Source organism: Rhyacophila brunnea, unplaced genomic scaffold (assembly GCF_057557595.1).
Source record: "Rhyacophila brunnea isolate RB1 unplaced genomic scaffold, BYU_Rbru_1.0 scaffold_13, whole genome shotgun sequence".
NCBI classification, from domain to species: Eukaryota; Metazoa; Arthropoda; class Insecta; order Trichoptera; family Rhyacophilidae; genus Rhyacophila; species Rhyacophila brunnea.
Window position 1 is genome coordinate 34351742 of NW_028232785.1, and position 18783 is coordinate 34370524.

The 18783-nt window shown below is 34.9% G+C and overlaps 1 protein-coding gene and 1 long non-coding RNA gene across 2 annotated transcripts; both read left to right on the forward strand.

The window, feature by feature from the left end:
- The first annotated feature begins 9177 nt into the window (after positions 1-9177).
- Positions 9178-10766, forward strand: LOC147077357 (uncharacterized). Its single transcript, XR_015069548.1, has 3 exons — positions 9178-9316; positions 9622-9744; positions 10665-10766. It is a non-coding gene; the product is annotated as an uncharacterized LOC147077357 (long non-coding RNA).
- On the forward strand, positions 10765-13344 carry LOC147077358 (RNA polymerase-associated protein CTR9 homolog). Its single transcript, XM_085941067.1, has 3 exons — positions 10765-10902; positions 11133-11353; positions 13323-13344. The coding sequence occupies exons 1-3, from the start codon at positions 10765-10767 to the stop codon at positions 13342-13344; spliced, it is 381 nt and encodes a 126-aa protein (XP_085797193.1).
- Positions 13345-18783: the final 5439 nt, after the last annotated feature.

Sequence of the window (18783 nt, forward strand, 5' to 3'; positions counted from 1 at the left end):
CAAGTTTTGTTTTAAATTATGCGCTGGACACATTAGATTTTGGATATATCAAAACGCATTGTCTATTGTAAACACATATTTTTCAGTAATTTTGTCAGATTCCTTTTCCCTTCCGGCGTAGGTATTTTTTCTTTTCTTGCTGAACAAGGTATTTTAGTCCATCTAAATTATTTGTTTGACTGAAATAGTTTTCAATTCAGGTATTCAAATTTCTGACAGACTTCTATACTATGTTTAAAATGTTTATTTGTCCATTAAAATGGTCGAAATCAGTGTTTCTAAACCTTTTTACAGCTGTGGATTACTGAAATTATTAGAAACGTTTTACGCACCGCTAACGTATAAGGAAAACATATTATATAATAACGTATGATAGCAGTTAATTTCGTCACGTAAAACCATTAATATATTTAAGGACAAAAACACAATGCTCAAATACTTACAGTTGCACAGGTTTTATTAAAATTTTAGCATTAGCATTTGGACGCCCAAAAATTGCGGACCACAAGAAAACTTTCTGAGGACCACTGGTCTAAATTAAACATTGGCATCATTAAATATACAACCAAGCCAGGGCTCGAAATAGACCGGAACGCACCGGAGCGCCGTTCCTGTTCGTGAAATTCTAAAAGATACCGTTCCGGCTCGTGGATTCTTTGAAAATTGCGTTCCGTTTCGTGTTATTGAGATAATATTGCATGTAGGTATATAGTTCTTAAAGTTGTAAGAACTGATTCGTGAGAATATGTTAGGTTATTTATTAACGATTAGTCCTACAAGGTCTACAATATAATATAAGCTGTTCGGTTTTCAGATGTGCTCCAAATTTGTAATTATTTACCCTTACAAGCAGGGCTGAATTTCCAAAAAGGGCTACAGGTCCGGGAGCTAAATTTAGTAGGTCTACAGAACCCGAAAAATAATGTGAAATCACAAAAGAACCTTGCAGCGAAGGAATACACAAATATACGAGCTTCTAGAATTTTGAAGATAAGAGCCCAATTCTAAGAAAATTGATGAAAAATAAGTGATTTTGCAAAAACAAACATAAAATAATATGAAAAAACCATTAAAAAAATAATTGAAAAAACCAGGTTTTAGTATTTCTCTGTATCCATCTTTCAGAATCGTCCTTGTTTCTCTTAATGAATGCCGGATTTATCTGAAATACCATCTGAGATATTATCTGGCACCACATAGTGCAGACACAAAACAAGTCATTATCTTCCAATACTGGAGTAATATTTTTTGTGTTAAATATAATAATTGCTATAGGTACTATATAATTATTATAATACCATTAATATCGATAATTCCTAGTATGTATCATCTGCAAAGAATAATATTTTCCGAATTAGGTACCTACCTACTCGTACCTATTTTAATAACAACTGTTGTTTCACTATTGCAAAAAAAAGTTTTTAATTTTTTTCTTCAATTTTCTAGTAGGTTTTTTAAACGGAATACATAGTTTTCAACTGCACCACAGTGGATCAAATAAACAGATGTGGATGGTTCAATGTCATCTTGCCGAGATAATAATATTATGTAAATGATTGTCGGTTCGTGATTAGACTGTGGTTCTATATTATCATTTAGTGTTCTTAAAACTGTTGAATACCTACATAGGTAGTAGGTATATCAATATTATTGTATATTTGAATAGTAGAAGCTGTTACCTTATGGCAGTGAAATTTAATGCTGCTCTGGTCTTTTCATTTTCTGATGTTTTAAAATAACTCCACAATATTGAAACAAGTTATAATTTTTGGGGGTGTCTTCACAGCCTTTCTGGTGTTTATCATTTTGAAGTGTTTGTATTTTGTCTTCACCAATAACTTTTTTTAAAAAATCACAGGGAATAATTTTGCTTCAAGTTTTTCTGTATGAAAATGGAGACCAAGCTATACATATCAACAGACGACGTAATAAAATAATGACTGACACCTTATTTTATCAACCAAAAGTTGAAACGGCCAACTACTATGCTATGACCAATAAATTCATAAATAAAAGCACCATATCTATGTATTAATTAAATACATAGAAATAGATATGTACCTACATATTATACATATTCGGCGTAAAAACCTCAAAAATGATAATCATGCACGACAATTAATTGCCACTCGATTACTAATAAATGGTAGGTAGGTACCTACCTATCATACATTTTTTTCACTTAATGTGACCTGTATGGGCATTGGTTAATAATAATCGCTGGCAAGCTATATTATTTCGTCTAGGTATCTTATAGGTTCAAAATGCTTGGGTGACAAGGTACAATGAAAAAATGGCGTTGCGAAAACCTTTATAACATTTTGTAGTCTTGGGACATCTCTCAACAGCAGCCTCAAAATGATTGATTCCTTGCTATAATTAGAAAAGAGGCGATCTTCCTGTTTTTTATCTTCACAGAATTATTAAACTCATTATTTCGTTCTTCCAGTCAGCTTTGAACGTAATATTAGATTGATTAAGGGCATTAAGGCGAGATATAGGTACCTAGGTACCTAACTTGCCGACAACACCGAGTTGAGTCTTTATTTTAATTGAGGCTTTTCAGCGATCAGGAATGCAGTATATGTATGAATAGAATAGTTACCTAAATTATAATAATACTTATATTATAAGTACCCACATATAATTTGATTTTTTACGGCGTATTGAAAACCTGTGTTATTAAAAATCTATAAACCTTATAGAGATAGGTACCTATCTTCTTCTTATTGTGCCATCCCCTAGCGGAGGTCGACCACCATCAAGGCGATCTTATCTTTGTCGTCTGCTACCCGGAACAGTTCGGTGGAGCTGCACTCGTACCAATCACGGAGGTTCTTAAGCCACGAAATGCGGCGCCGTCCTCTGCTACGCTTCCCATTGATCTTTCCTTGAATGACAAGTTGGTGAATGCTGTATATGTGTCAGTGTTGCCATATTTTGAAAGTGGAATTATAGTACAATGCCTTCAAAATTATAGTATTTCGGCAAAAAATATAGTACGCGGGGTACGTGGGGTAATTAACGTCTTGTTTTTTTAGACAAAATTCAAATGTTAAGTCAGTGGTTTCCAAACTTTATGTTACTACGCCTCCCTTTAAAAAAATCTAATCTAGCCACCTCGCCCCCCTTATTTCATTAAATAATACAGACACCTTTTTTAATAGTCAACAATGTACCTACTTACGAATACAAAAATGAAAAAAAAATAAACAAGATTTTACTACTTACATTACATTAATTTTTGACGAATGTGCTTGTTTATTAAGGCCATGCATTAGTTGAGGCACGGTCTAAAAAGATCGTTGCTAGGCGATGTGCGGATTGCGGGTCGCGGGTGCAAAAGACGCCTGTCAAACGAAATATTATTTCTCATATAAATCCAACATACGTCCATTTTATGTTCTGTTTATTATTCTATTAGTAACAATAATAATATATTCATTGACATGTTTTCTTTTTAAAGTAAATGGGTAACGTTTTTAGTCATCTTTACACGATTTTAGAATTAATTGGCCCGTCGCCATCACGCAGCAAAGTGACGTATGTCTGACTCGACGTTCACTCAATGAATGCGAAGCGAGTACAAAATTTCGTCGCGCGTACAGTTGAAAATTATTTGGCGTTTCACTGATTCGTCACCTTAACACAATCAATTTCAATAGTAGTCAATCCAAATTCATCTTCGTTCATTGACAAATGGATTCTATCATGGACCCCACATCCCGAAGCGGACCCTCTTTAATAAAATAATGTGAAAAGTGCATTAGCAAACTAACCAAGAACTCAGTAAATAGATTTTTGGTTGCTTCAATATATCTGGCGTAGAAATCATTTAAAAGTGGAGACATGGCGAATTTTTTTTTGTCATTTTGATTTCCTAAGTTCCAATTTTTTATGAATGCCTTCACTTTGTTGTTTTAAATCAATGAATGCATTAGTGATCCTTGGATTGATTTATTCACTCATTTTTTTTTAAATTTCAACCAAATAGACCAGTTTAACAACAAAATTATCGTTCCGAAACAAATTTGCCTCAAATTTCAACATTATGATTAATTTGACCCTTTTATTTCATTTTTTACGAGATAGCCATTGCGCACAATAGTATAGAAGTGAGGGATTATAAAACTAGTTAGTCTCCATATTTGCAGAAAGGTTTGCAAACAACCTTTTATAGGACTGTTTTTTTGTGTAGCTTATAACAAGCGGCCGTTTTATAAACTGTGCATTTGCAAACTGCAAACCTGTGGCTACATTAATTGTGTTAAACTTTTCGCGCCTCCCTTTGCAACACTCCCCGCCTCCCAGTTTGGAAATCGCTGTGTTAGGTAATTAACGTCACCTTTTTTTATAGATGTGGATTTTTTTTTTGCTTCTTACGGATTATTTTGGCGTTGTTTTTCTTCTATTGGCAACTTTTTTTCCGATTTCTCAAAATTATAGTATTTTGGGCGTACTATACCTGTTTTATGCCAGCGCTCCATTGGCGAGCCAAAAGTCCGAGGACAATAAGTCTTCAGATTTTTCTACATTCTGCTACTGGCTAACAGACGTTCAACGAAACGAGGTATATTATTAATTTGACGAGTAAAACCGTCGACTTTGACAGCATAGATAATATACGTAAATTTGACAGTTAAATCGTGATGGCGTTAAATGATACCGACGTTTTGTGTTTTTTCGGTTATTGGGTGGCAGATAATCTAATAACGAAGCAAAGGGTACACAAATACTGGGTGAAACAATGGTTAAGGAAACGAACGACATTATCCCACACAAATTTAATATGAGAATTGCGTTTGCAACCGAGCGATTTCCGCAATTATTTGCGAATGTCGGAGGATGTATACACAGAACTGTATAATTTGGTCTCCCCATTTATTAAAAAAAAATACTATTATGAGGGAAGCTATTTCTCCTCATGATAGATTATGTGCAACCCTGCGATTTTTGACTGCCGGCGGAACGTTCACTGACTTGCATTATAGAACTGCGATTGGAAGACAAACTCTGGGCAAGATAATTCCCGAAACTTGCCAAGTCATTATTGACGTTTTGAAAGGAGAATATTTCAAGGTGTGTATTATATTATACGTCATCTAATAAAGTTGGGCAAATTTACAAATATATAATTAACAAGTAGACGTCGGTTGGTCTTATAAAGTGAACGTTTAGTGGATTGTTTTACCTATATAACTCATAGACGGCAACAGCATAAGAATGACAGGCAAGATGCATTTGAGATAGGTACCTATATATATAGTCACAAATAAGGCCATCGTTGACATGCTAAATATTCAATAGACCGTTAGAATTGTGTACCTAGCCAGGACTCTCCATATAGGCTGTAAGCAAGCTACTTAATTATTCCTGTTGAATGTATTGTAATACTAGTCATATTCTTCGAAAAGCAAGCATGGAATTTGATTTCTAAATGAGGCCACATAATAATATAGGTATGCCAACATAACTCAAATACTTACCATTTGTTGTATCGCTTAAGCCTTAAGGTTTATAGGCATAAAAAACAAACAAAAAAACAAATATTTTACAAGATATTTATTCACACAAAAAACATTAATTTATTATACCGGCTTTTGTACATTTTTGCTTAATATACGATAAACTGGTTGAGTATGAACAGTAGTTGCTGGCATTATTTTGTCACTTTGTCCCATAAAGGCAACTTTGTGCATCAGCTTCTCGGCCAGCAATCTTTGTCCCTGTGACATCGATCGTAGTTTCATGGCCATCATTTTGCCAAAAACATCAAATTCATCTTCAGTCTTGCTTAGTTTGTCGGTGATTAATTCTAACACTTTGTTGGCGCTATCATTCGATTTTTTTCGTTTGAACGATGGGGTTCTGGTGCTCTATTGAGATTCGACCTTGGAGTAGTCGACAACGTTGATGTTGAAGGCGAATATTCTATCTGTAAATAAAATATTGATTATTTTTTGTTGCAGTTCCCTGATACGCACGAAGAAATGGAGACGATTGCAGAAGAATTTAATAGTAAATGGCAATTTCCAAATTGCCTGGGCGCAGTTGATGGGAAACACATTGCAATCGTGCCACCTGCAGGCGCCGGCTCCCACTTTTATAATTACAAACATTTCCACAGCATTGTTTTGATGGCGATTGCAAATGCTAATTATGAATTTATTTATGTTGATGTTGGAACAAATGGACGTATTTCTGATGGAGGCGTACTGAGAAATCTATTTTTTTCAAACGTTTAGACGAAGGCAGATTAAAAATACCTGCACAAAAAAAAACCTACTGCTAATTCTGATGCACTGCCATTTGTTTATATTGGCGATGAAGCCTTTGCATTACGTAACGATTTCTTAAAGCCGTATTCACAAAGGCAATTAAATCACAGTAAAATAATATATAATTATCGGACATGCAGAGCCAGGCGAATTATAGAAAATGTTTTTGGCATTTTAGCTGCTAGAAGCTCCAATAAACATGAAAATTGAAAATATCAATACAGTTGAATTAGCTTGCTGTGTGCTGCACAACTTTCTTCGTCGCAAATCAACACATTCTTATACTCCTTCTCATGACCTTGATAGGGAAAATCCTGAGACAGGTTTAATAGAGCTCGGACTGAGGTTACAGGACACCTTAGCGCCTTTGGAAGCAACGACTAATCGGAACTCGACTGCCAATGCTAAGAAAGCGCGAGGAGATTTTGAAAAATATTTTAATACTACCGGGGCTGTCACATGGCAAGAAAGTATGATAAGCAATAGATAAATTAAACCAATGTAACAGTTTAGTTAAAATGTTTTACCTCAATACAATCTTCGTTGTTTAACGAGTTGGAGTAACTCTCATCAGGAGACATGTTTTCCAAATCGTCCGCCATGCTGGATATTGAGCTCGATTCTGTAAAACAAAATGTAAATTGTTAAAATACAACATAATACTCAAACTTGTTTTTTATTATCTCTCCCCTAAGTACCCATTCCTTCATACGGTTAATATTGATATGATTATTTATATTGGTATAATTGGTGTAATCCAGTATATCAGGTATTTTCAAAATGTGTTTTCCGCTGTATTCCTCATAACCAAACTGTACCATTAATTTTGATTGATGATTGACGATTTATTGATTGTCTCTGAAGGAACCTAACTCGAGCGATTTTTGATTTCATGATCATTTCTTTTATTCTTCTTTCGACCATGTCCGATCATAATATGGACCTTCACGGAGTGGAGGTTTGTATTGACAGATTTTGTTTTTACGAGAAATGGATGTCAGCCACTTGCTCAACATATTAGGTCCATACTCTGACTCATACACAAATTGAAATTCAATGTGTACTTGTCAGACCCAGGATTTGAACCTGGGACCCGACCACGACTCAATAAGCCAACGCTTAAGCCGCGCTTCCACCGCCATGATCGTACCTATATATTATTATTTCTTACCTACCTCAGCAAAGAATAAGTAATTTTATTGTGACTAGAAATGATTCATAGCTGTATGTTTTAATTGCTTAATAGTTGCTAATCTAATGCGATGTCACTTTCAGAGCTACGACAATGTCATAGTCTGCACGTGTATAATAAATAGCTTTAAAGCATTCCCTCGTACCTATATATTATTATTATTTATTACCTACCTCAGCAAAGAATAAGTAATTTTATTGTGACTAGAAATGATTCATAGCTGTATGTTTTAATTGCTTAATAGTAGCTAATCTAATGCGATGTCACTTTCAGAGCTACGACAATTTCATAATCTGCACGTGTATAATAAATAGCTTTAAAGCATTCCCACGTACCTTCCATTTGGTCGTTCAAGAACTCCAAATTTTTATAGTACCACAGTTTGGGTAGATATACTGCGTCTGTGCCGGCTCCGCTTCGATATGATGTCCTTACTTTATTTCTCTCCTTTCTGTAACCCGACCTCAATGTCTGTATTTTCTTTTTGACATCGTTGACCGTTGCCTGCGGGTCCACCTTGATTAATATTTCCAAAAGTTCCGCATACGCCAAGGACTTGGCATCACGATTCTTGTCGTCTTCCACAACGACGGGTTGTCTTTAAAACAACTAATAAAATCTTCCAAGAAACTTTTCGAATGCACTCGTAGATCTACCATTGTTGTTTTCGATGTCCGAACACTTTGAATGACAGTAAAATAATGATGGCGCTCATAGACTAATATATGGCGCTGTCGTCCGTCGGCATAGATATAAATAATGTGACGGTAAAGCGTGGTGAACGTACGAATTTCAGCGGCTCGGCGAGTAAAATATCAAACATGTTTGAAATCCAACGAGCCTGGTCTGCGGATTAAAAAGTCCGCAGACCTGGGGTGCTCCACGCGAAAAAAAAGTCCGAAGACTGTAAATCGTCTGACTTGCGTGCCAATGGAGCGCCGGCATTATATCGTACATAGTATGTACGCAGACGAAAATTATAGTACAAATACTATAATTATAGTACGGTTGGCAACACTGATATGTGTCCTCTCATAATGTGGTCGAGGTATTGTAGTTTCCTGGTTTTGATACTACGTAGAATTTCTCGGTCCTTCCCCATTCGATTGAGAACTTCAACATTTGTCACCCGGTCAGTCCAAGGAATTTTGAGGATGCGTCTATACAGCCACATCTCGAAAGCTTTAAGTCTCCGTGACATCTCTTGGTTTAGCGTCCATACTTCCATGCCATAGAAAAGAATTGAGAGCACATAACAACGTACCATACGCAGTCTCAGACCTAGGTTAAGATCTCGATTGCTAAGGAGGCGTCTCATTTTGAGAAAGGCGCTCCTTGCGATCTCAATTGTAGTTTTTATTTCCTGAGACTGGTCCCATTTCTCATTGACCCATAATATCGTTGTTAGGCAAAAAATACAGCAAATCATTAATAATTAATAATTATTATGCTGTGTTATAATATGAATCATTATTTTTTACTGTTTATGTGTTATCAGATCTAAAAAACTATAACGAAGTGATCGTATACTATTTTAAACCTTTAACTTCCAAGTCGTATTTCTGATATAAATTTTATAAGCCCCACATGCCTATACGCTGAAATGATTCATTATTTTTATATGTTACTTAGAGAAGCTTCATACATCGATTGGCGTAGGCCGTAGCGTATCGTTATACCGTACAATAGACAAAGGGTTAAGTTGACGATTATTCGTTATAAGAAAATATAATATATTATGAATTTTGCAGCAATGTGAAAATAGATTACGGCAAAGCAATAATTCCTTACGGGGCATCCCAAGTTTTCTAATGCAGCTCGAAGACGGTGAATTCCCATAACACGGGTAAGTACAGCGTTATTATTTTTTACTCTAGTATGCTTAAAATGTAATGACGTCATTCTTTAGTTTCTCGTACCTACTGCAGGTGCCTGGTCATGCGACTTCGAAACATTTTGATTTTTGATAATAGTGTAAAGATAAACCATCACTTATTTTATAATAATGTAGTGTTTTGAATGTATAGTTTCGTTATAATTATATTATTACATTGAACTAGCTAAAGTTTTGTGATGTGATTTTACTTCATTTTATGACATGTGATTGACGACATGTGATTATGACATTTGCCTAATCTAAATTGTTTTTAGGTGATCGAAGTTGGATCCTGAACAATTATTACCTACCGCATGAGATGAAAAAAAATACTCAGTATTCTTCGCCTAGAGAGATCCCACTTATCATCTGGGTCAATGTCAATGTTGGCGTAAGTAGTAAGTACTTATAAGATTTTACGCATGGAATGTAATGAAGTTAGAATGTCACCATCAATCTCCTAGGGTAAACAGTCTATTGTAGAAAAAAAAACTATCAATTATAATCTGGATGGCGAACCCTTTTGAGTAGGTATATTAATATTTTACTAAATAACTAAATGAATACTTTTTTAATCAATTTTTATGGGTACCTAATGATTACTCTCTGGTGTTTGCTTTTCTCCATCGCCAACCACCATGTCTCGACACACATAGTCGAGCGTATACTATGGTGTACCGAACAGTGGGCGTTTTTCATAGCTGTGCTAAGAGTGACACCTGTAGAATCTTCCCGATATTTCGATTGGCGTGCAAGAATGCATGATTTCTAGTCCAATTTAATCTATTATGGTCATGCCTCAATGAAAAAAGACCTTGCTAATCATATGGCGTTTCAAACTTTTTGAAAGAAATAGTGCCCCATAGAAACCAAGTTACAATAACCGAGCGGGTATTAAAACTTACTCGTTTGTATACATTGATATAAGTACCATGATAATACACCGTTTCATACAAAATCACAATATTAAAGTGGGCAAGTTTTGCAGAATAGGTCAAAGACATCTTTCAAAAATCTCGAATAATCCTTTTTTTGCAATGTGGGTAAAGTTAATATTTAACTACTTGCTACAATATAATATATTATATTATATATTAGCGTTTTGGAAAGAAATGTTGTACAACAATAACCCTTATTGCGATGTAGGCAGGGTTAATTTTTCAACCACATTTATCCACATTTTTATGTCCAGAGAGAATGATATTTGAATGAATGGATGGGACCTGTCGGATCTTGATTTCTATCAAGCATCGTTTGCGAGGGTCCTTTCAATTTTTCAAATTGCGTATTCTCATATAAATGTTTGTATTCTATACAGGTGCCGTACGTAAACAAAAAGAACTGATGATTTCATTAAAATCTTGGATGCGGGCCGCACCGCGGCCAACATCGATTATTCTAACTCGGAGAAAGATCAGATGCGGTGCCTGGACATGCTCGCCACATACTGCGTGCAGGAAGCTAACCATGAAAAGAATATAAACATGAAACGGGATCTGTTCACCGAAGCCACAAACCTATACACCACTGCCGACAAAATCATCATGTATGATCATGTAAGACGATACCTACCCACTTTCATTACCTATTTTATTCAACCTAGTCAAATTTTGTTCAAATTTCTTTATATATAATAATATGAAGTGAACTTTACAATTTACAAGTTCAATCCATTCACAACATGACTTGGAAAAACAAAATGAAAACAACTGATTTTTCATTATACAACAGCCGAATTTACTTTACCGGCGAAAATGCTGTACATCTGTATTTATTTTTTTTGCAGAATCTTTTGGGCCGAGCATACTTGTGCTTGTTGGAGGGTGATAAAGTGGTGGACGGTGGATGCGCAATTCAATTTTGTGGTGAATCAATCTTCCAACAACACCCCCTCGCTGTTCTGGAAAGTGAGACTCTGAGAACTAACCCCAACCGCCTGGCTGTTCTCCGTCTCCGTTTCGGCATGGGCCATTGCTTTATGAAGCTAAATAATCAGGATAAAGCAAGGTTTGGGATACTTACATTGTTTTAAATATTTTTCACAGCAAACGTCAATCTGTGAAATGAGAATATACTCATCTCTCATTTAAAATAGTTCAATATAATAGTTTAAATATTCAGTTAAAATGAATATCTAGAATTTTTCAAAATTGAGTTTGCATATTTCATCAAAGATCCATTAATTCTCATGTTTTTTTTAAGTTTTGTTGATTTACGGATGAATGCCATGTGCCAAGTGCAATTTTGCATTATCTATCTTATATTCAAATTCTAAATAGTCATGACTCTTGACTCTGGATCGAATTGGTAATGCAAGTGGCTAAACATCCATTTCTCATAAAAAAAATATTTTATATTTAAAATATTTTTTCCAATGAAAAACCATTATAGTGTAATAATAATTTAACCCTGATCATCCACAGATACGATTTCTAGTGCGCATGAATTACACAACTGATAAACATTCTACGAATAATGTTTGCTTTATAATAATTATTGACCTAAGAATTTTTTAAATCGGTACATGTTCAAACACGGGCAATACCATGATCTTACTCCCTACTTTATTTATCATTTGTCAATTTATGGCTACGGCCGTATGTTGTAGCTTAACCTAACCTAACCTAACCACTGGGAAATGCCAATAAAGATGGCGTATTTCAAAAAATAGTACCTTATTCTTAGGTCAATAATTATTATAAAGCAAACATTATTCGTAGAATGTTTATCACATTTGAATGGTCAAAGACATAGCTTATAATTAGTATCTTTAGAATTATCTTCAAATGTGTTAATCGTGCCAATTTTTTAATAATAAAATGCCTAATTTTTGTTAAATTTGGGATCACAAAGATTATTAAATATCATTTTTAATCGTAAATATGTCACTATATAATGTTAACATTAATTTTACTAATGGTTTTGTAAATGCGTTTAAAAAATAATGAATCTAAAAAATATTAATACCACTGCACATGGATGTACCGAAATATGACTATATTCTAAAACATTAGAGCGAAAAGTTTAAAAAAATACTATTTTATGCAATGACATTATTAATGGACGACGCACTCAATACAGTAGCTAGCAAGTAAATTCGCGCATTCGTCACGTCACGCAATTTTCATTATGCGATATCACGCATCGGGAATTTATAGCAATATGACCTTTATTGTAATGGCCTTAGAGCAGTGTTTCTAATGTCAATGTTAATTTGGGCGAACCCGTTCGAACCGAACCATTCGGCAGACCCAACAGGAATTTATAGCAATATCACCTTTATTGTAATGGCGTTAGAACATATTATGCCATTCGGCAGAGCCGACAATAAAGTGAGTGTCATTTTCTTTTCCAGATGGTTCGTCCATATTAATGTCATTGATTTTATGTAATAAAAATACTTTATGCAGTCATCAAATGTTTAAAATAAATATAAAGTATAATAAGGCTTCAAAATTATATAAATAGATTATCTAAAACGTTTAAGGAATGTCCAGGATTATGCTCTGAATATACCTAATAGGTTGAGCAAATGGCTGACATCCATTTCTCCTAAAAACAAAATCTGTCAATACAAACCTCTACTCTGTGGAGGCCCATATGATCCTATTAGGATCGGACATGGTCGAAAGAAAAAAGAATACCATAAAAGCTCCATTTTTACCTATGCTGAGCATGTGCGCCGTTAAGTCTGTAAAGAAAACATGAAGAAATTATATGAACCTATAATTATGTCTGATTAATAAAATTACATACTTAATGTAAATATTATGATATAAATTTCATATATCACATGAGTATGAAATGAAATTTATGACGAAAAGAATAAAATTCTTTCTACATAAATTTTAAAAAGATCTCATTGCTCCATCTATCTAGTAATCATAATAGTAATTCAAGAACCTTGTCTATCCGCTTAATTCAGTTCAGTTCAGCTCAGTTCAGTTCATTCAGTTGTCTTGTAATTTGTTTTCAGGGTTACAATCCAAGTCCAATAACAACACAGAGAATCGGGGGTTGTGTGCGGAGAACTGTTACTAACTTGCACGACAAACCGCGACCAGGCTACGCAGTTTGCACTTTCTGCATTTGTCCTGCCGCACTTTGGCCTCGAGCAGATGTATATCATTTTATCGAGGGGATTCAGAGAATGTATGTATATTTTATATCATATTTGTATAGGCGTACAGTTAAAAATATATTTTTTACTGGCCCTACAATCCGATGTGGATCTCGGCTGCCTCATGAAGAGGCCTCATAACAGATATTTTTTACAAGAAATCGTTTGCTCAACCTATTGGGTCCACAGCTTAACAGTTGATATTCCTAAATAATACACGTGATTTAAGAATGTAACAGTCTTCATTGAAAATATTTAACTTGGAACAGCCTCAGTAAAATACCCATTCGAAAAATCTTGGATCTTCTCAAGCTGACTCAGCTGGCATGCGATAAATCTAGGGTTGATTCCCATGTCATGTTCTAACATTTTTATCAATTAGGTTTGTTTCTGAACCTGTTTCGAGTTATGTATGGAAGATTGATGAATGTTTCATTGTTAAATCTTGTGTAACATCTTGAAGAATCTATAATTTAATTTAAACTATTAAAAAGTACTAGTATGTCAGTACGAAAATTCGAAGAGATCCTTATGCTATCTATGAATCAAAATTTGTATATAATAGATTATGACCTGGTATTCACCATTTAAGAAAATTGCTTTACAATAATTGTTTTGTTCACCCATACGCACTTGCGGCAGGCCGCTGCGGCTAGCCGGCATACAAAAAACGATATGCGGCTAGCCGCGATGCCGCCTGCCGCAAGTGCGTATGGGCACTAAGCTTTTTATCAAGTCATCATCATCAGCCGGGGTCGATCTACAGTTAGATGAAGGCCTCCCTTAGCTTCCTCCATTTTTCTCGGTCCATAATTCTTTACTGCCACATACATCCTTCTTCTTGGTCGTTCACTCATGGCTGAGGATCGTGACCACTTTAATTTTGCCATCCAACTTTATTGCTGAGTTTTTTCTTATTTTTTTATCAAGTATGAGGACTGAAATTTATGTTCTAGTCTATATTATTATAATGTTGTAATTATTATTGTTAATACTGTATGGTGGGCGAATTTAAATAATTCATGCAAAGCCAATGTATAAATATATTAAGTTGTTTTATTGTATTCAACAATTATTCCTTCACTGGGCCTCCCAATGTTTCAAAAATGTCATGAAGGCTCAACCAAAGAACTACGAGATAATAAAAATTCTTGGATCACTATACGCTAAATCTACCTTGCAATCTTAACGAGAAGTAGCTCGTGCACATCTCAAGAAAGTCACTGATCAATTCCCAGATGACATCGAAGCTTAGATTTAATTAGAGCAGTCTGATTTGCAGTTATATCATCCCATTTTTTATTAATATACAAGACATAAACTTTCATTTTTAAAGATATAATAATTATGTATAACCATCTTAGTCATTTTGTCATGTGTCTTTGTTTCATCGTTGATACTAGATAGATCAATATACACTTCAGAGAAGAGGTGTTTATTATCTGCATTGTGAAACTTGTAAAACAGTTCACACAATTCACCAAGCACGTCTTTATAGCGAGCAGCAGCCATATTGTAGATCCAATTCATGGTCCGAAATATGTGTATCTATATGACAAGGGTGATCGACTAAATCTCATGGAGCAATTTGGGATAAAAAAAGTGTATTCCAAAAAGTCTATGTGGATGTTAATCTGTAAAAGACTTGTTTTCGCAGGGTTTAATTGAATTTTAAAAACTAACCCAACACCATCTGTAAGTTGTCTTATTTCAATAAAAAAAATATGCATGACTGACAAAGTTTAATGTCCACTATTTATGGCAGTTCTTAATAGCCTACCTCCACCCTTCACCACTGCTATCTATGCCCCAAGGCTTTCTATGCAATGTGCTGCTCACCCATCTAATGGTTAAACAATCAATGAAATGTAAAAACTATAAATTGTTGACTACGTAGTATACGTTTATACAGCAAATATTTTAAGTAATATTCTGTATAAAAACTATATCACGTTTGCTTAATCTTATCAATGCTTTTTTGTTTGCAGTATGAGAATTGTTTGAACAAATTCCACGCTCACCATAATGTGGATGATTTGATTTACATGGCCCGAGCTGTGTCATATGCGAATCGACTCCAGGAAGCCAATATAGCTTTGCTACGAGCCAGACGAGTTGGGCCTTGTAGCGGCTCTCTACTCTACACCATGGTGCTCATCCTGAGAAGAATGTCCGCCCACGTTTTGATTGGTCACAGAAGTTTATTACTTTCAATACTTACCTATGTAACTACCTACCCACAGAAAATTGATTAATTTTTGTATCATAAATTTCATGATTTTTCCTTTATAACATTGACGAATTATTGTAATATATTTAGACCAAGCAAAGAAATTACACGTTACACCTCCTTACATTTTTAAGTTTAAGTCGACCACCCAGTTAAGTACCTCTTGGATTGATGATTGTTAATAGAAAGGTAGTTTAAAGTATTTTAATAAATAATTGATGTTTTATGATAAATGTTGAATTTCATTTTTTCATCCTTTCCTTTGCTCAGCTGTTATAAAATATTATTATATTCGCAGAGAGCATAATGTTCATAGACTATAGATACATCTAGACGCCACCCGTTGCATTGCTAAATGAAGCTGCGTGCCATGCGTTTGGTTTGTGGGCGAGCGAACGCATTCGTCTACAAATGTTCGAGACCATATACCATTTCGGTAGTGCTCGCACTAGACGCTCAGAATTAAAATATAATTTTCTATTTTTTTTACGTTATATAGTAAATGCAACCATTAGGTAAAGATATCCATAATTTAAGTTATTTTAAAGAAACTAGGTCACTGATATTAAAATATACAATAATATACAAATAAATTATCACGAACATGTATCAACTTACCTATGAAGCGTAATACCATCTTTTTGCTTATCAGTACGGCTACCATATTTTAATACAACACAAAACCATCTTTCCTGCTTAAATAACTAAAATCATTTACCAATGACTATGTTTCACACAAAAAATAGCAATTTAGCAACACGAGCTATGACGCTACGTGAAGCGATTTACCACAATTTGTCGGCGATACTTTTGGAAACTAATTCAAACATATGTAGACCTTTTATCTTACTCTAGCGCGTGTCGCAGAGATTATAAGGGTGCTGAATACTTTCCCACTCGCACTCATGCATCGTTTTTGTTCAGGCCTTGATAATATTACTAATTGCACTTTTGGAGGAGTCCACACTGCTCTAAAGGGATCTTATAGAATATACTATATCACAATATTTGTGAAGGTGACATTCTTTATGAACATAAATCACAATTTTAAAACATATCTGCTCGATTAATGGAACCGCTGGAAGCTGAGTCCCATTGTATTCTTACCAAGCCGCAAAGGTCAATAATACTAGCATAATTTGTAAAAAGCTTCAGTCACATTACGGCTAGTTATGCCGTAATTGGATATAATACTGGTGACTAAATTGGTAAAGCGCATCGGCCAGAATTCAATGTATACAGGTTCGAATTCTGTCAGGTGTCATATTTTTTTAAGTACCAATGTTTCTGAGGTGTTTTCAAACAGTGCAAGTAGGTAGGTATATTGTTCTTGTCGGTTTATAGGAAGCCAGCGGCAAACAAATTTTGAAAATAGCTGATATACCTACTGGATTATTTGTTAGGTTAGGTTTTCATTTTTGTATTCATGAATTTTGCCAAAATCAGCAATAAAAATTGGCGCGGTTCCCGCCTGGCTTTCTGTAAACTGACTTGCACCGGTATGTAAATCAGTGCCCCGCAACCTTTTCTCCACGACACACCACAGGTCTTCACAGAAGACAGTGACACACCGCATGTTAAACAATTTATACACCAAAACATGGACCCCACATCCTGAAGGGGGACCCCAGACTAGGATATTTGCCCCCCCTACCTATCGCTAAGGTTAAAGACAGTGTGATACTCTAAAATAGAGTTTTTAAAATGGTGTTTGAGGTAAAATTAATGGTATTGAATGTTTGTATTTATTAATACATCCACTTGAATTATGGTTAGTTGTCTGGTTAAGAATATTTGTTTGTCGAATATTGACACAATAATAATAAATAATTATTGTAACCTACAATCGAATGTTTTAAATTATTAATACCAGCGTAGTAAAATAGCGCTGCAGTCAATTATTTTTAATATGTGAGCAAATTTGTAATTTGTATTTATCTTACTCCTTGTCGGAAATCCAAGAATATTCTTTTTTAACCGAAATCCAGAAAATAGCCAATGGAACATCTGCAAAATTTAGTTTTTAGAGTCCCATCGTTTCTCAATTCAACTTCAACGAAAGCGCTTCTATAGAATTTTCGGCATTGGTTGCGAAAGGGTTTCGAATCCAGTCGTATTGATTGTATGAATGTAATGATGAAATTTCTTTTGCTGCAAAGTTAATTGTTTTTGAGACGGATCCAAAATTAATTGCTTGTTTTTAATGGTGGTCTGGTAGGTCCTTTGATACATTTGTAGAGATCCTTGTCTTAACTCCTAGTTTATCAGAGCACGTCAATATATTATTTTCATTCTGACTTTGCATTGTTTTATTAAGTTCATGCAGGTGCTAAAATGGCTCTATGTTACGACCGTGCTCCCTGGATAAACGTCAGATTTTTATATTCAATACTTGAAAGCATCTAAGCGAGATTTTTTGAGCATAGACAATCATTGAAAAAATCGCTATTATATGGCGAAAACGCTATTATAAGCGTAGACAATAAGTACAAATAGAAAAATCATTTACAATGTAAGTATAAAATTCAAACATTTTAAATTAACAAAATTCGCCGTTTTCAAAAATCAGTATAGCATAATAGAGTTCGCCAATGCATTTCATACAATTTAAATAATTATAAAGTAACCTAAAACATTCGTGCACACACCAAAGCGAATTATTCGCCAATCAAGCTCGTATTGGCTTACGGGAAAGAGCACGCGACGTTCAGATTTCGGAAGGGAATTAAGTTATTATCTTACAAAGTTCAATATGGAGCGCTGCGATTGTTTGACGTTGTACTAAAATTCAGCTCACTGGTTAGAAACAAAACGTATTTAATTAACATAAAAGGTTTAACATGACTGTATTTTTTGTCGGGCTCGCGATGTTTAGTTTACTACCGTTGCCCTTCAACGTCCCTGGTGTCCAAAAATTACACGGGCACGTATGATAAAAAATATTGTATAAAAAAATGGGGCGGCATAATGGCCCTGCCCAGGGGCAAGCAGGACGCAGAGCACGTCCTGTGGGACTGTCCACTTATGGGCCCCGAACGAGCGGAGTTGTTTGCCCGGGTCCGCCCTTTTTCGGGCCCAATAGGACAC

Excerpts from the sequence above, each read along its gene's own strand:
- LOC147077358 (XM_085941067.1), top strand. The coding sequence starts at position 10,765 with ATGCGGTGCCTGGACATGCTCGCCACATACTGCGTGCAGGAAGCTAAC. Across the intron at positions 10,903-11,132 it reads AAATCATCATGTATGATCAT|AATCTTTTGGGCCGAGCATA; the intron begins GTAAGACGATAC and ends TTTTTTTTGCAG. Across the intron at positions 11,354-13,322 it reads AATAATCAGGATAAAGCAAG|GGTTACAATCCAAGTCCAAT; the intron begins GTTTGGGATACT and ends ATTTGTTTTCAG.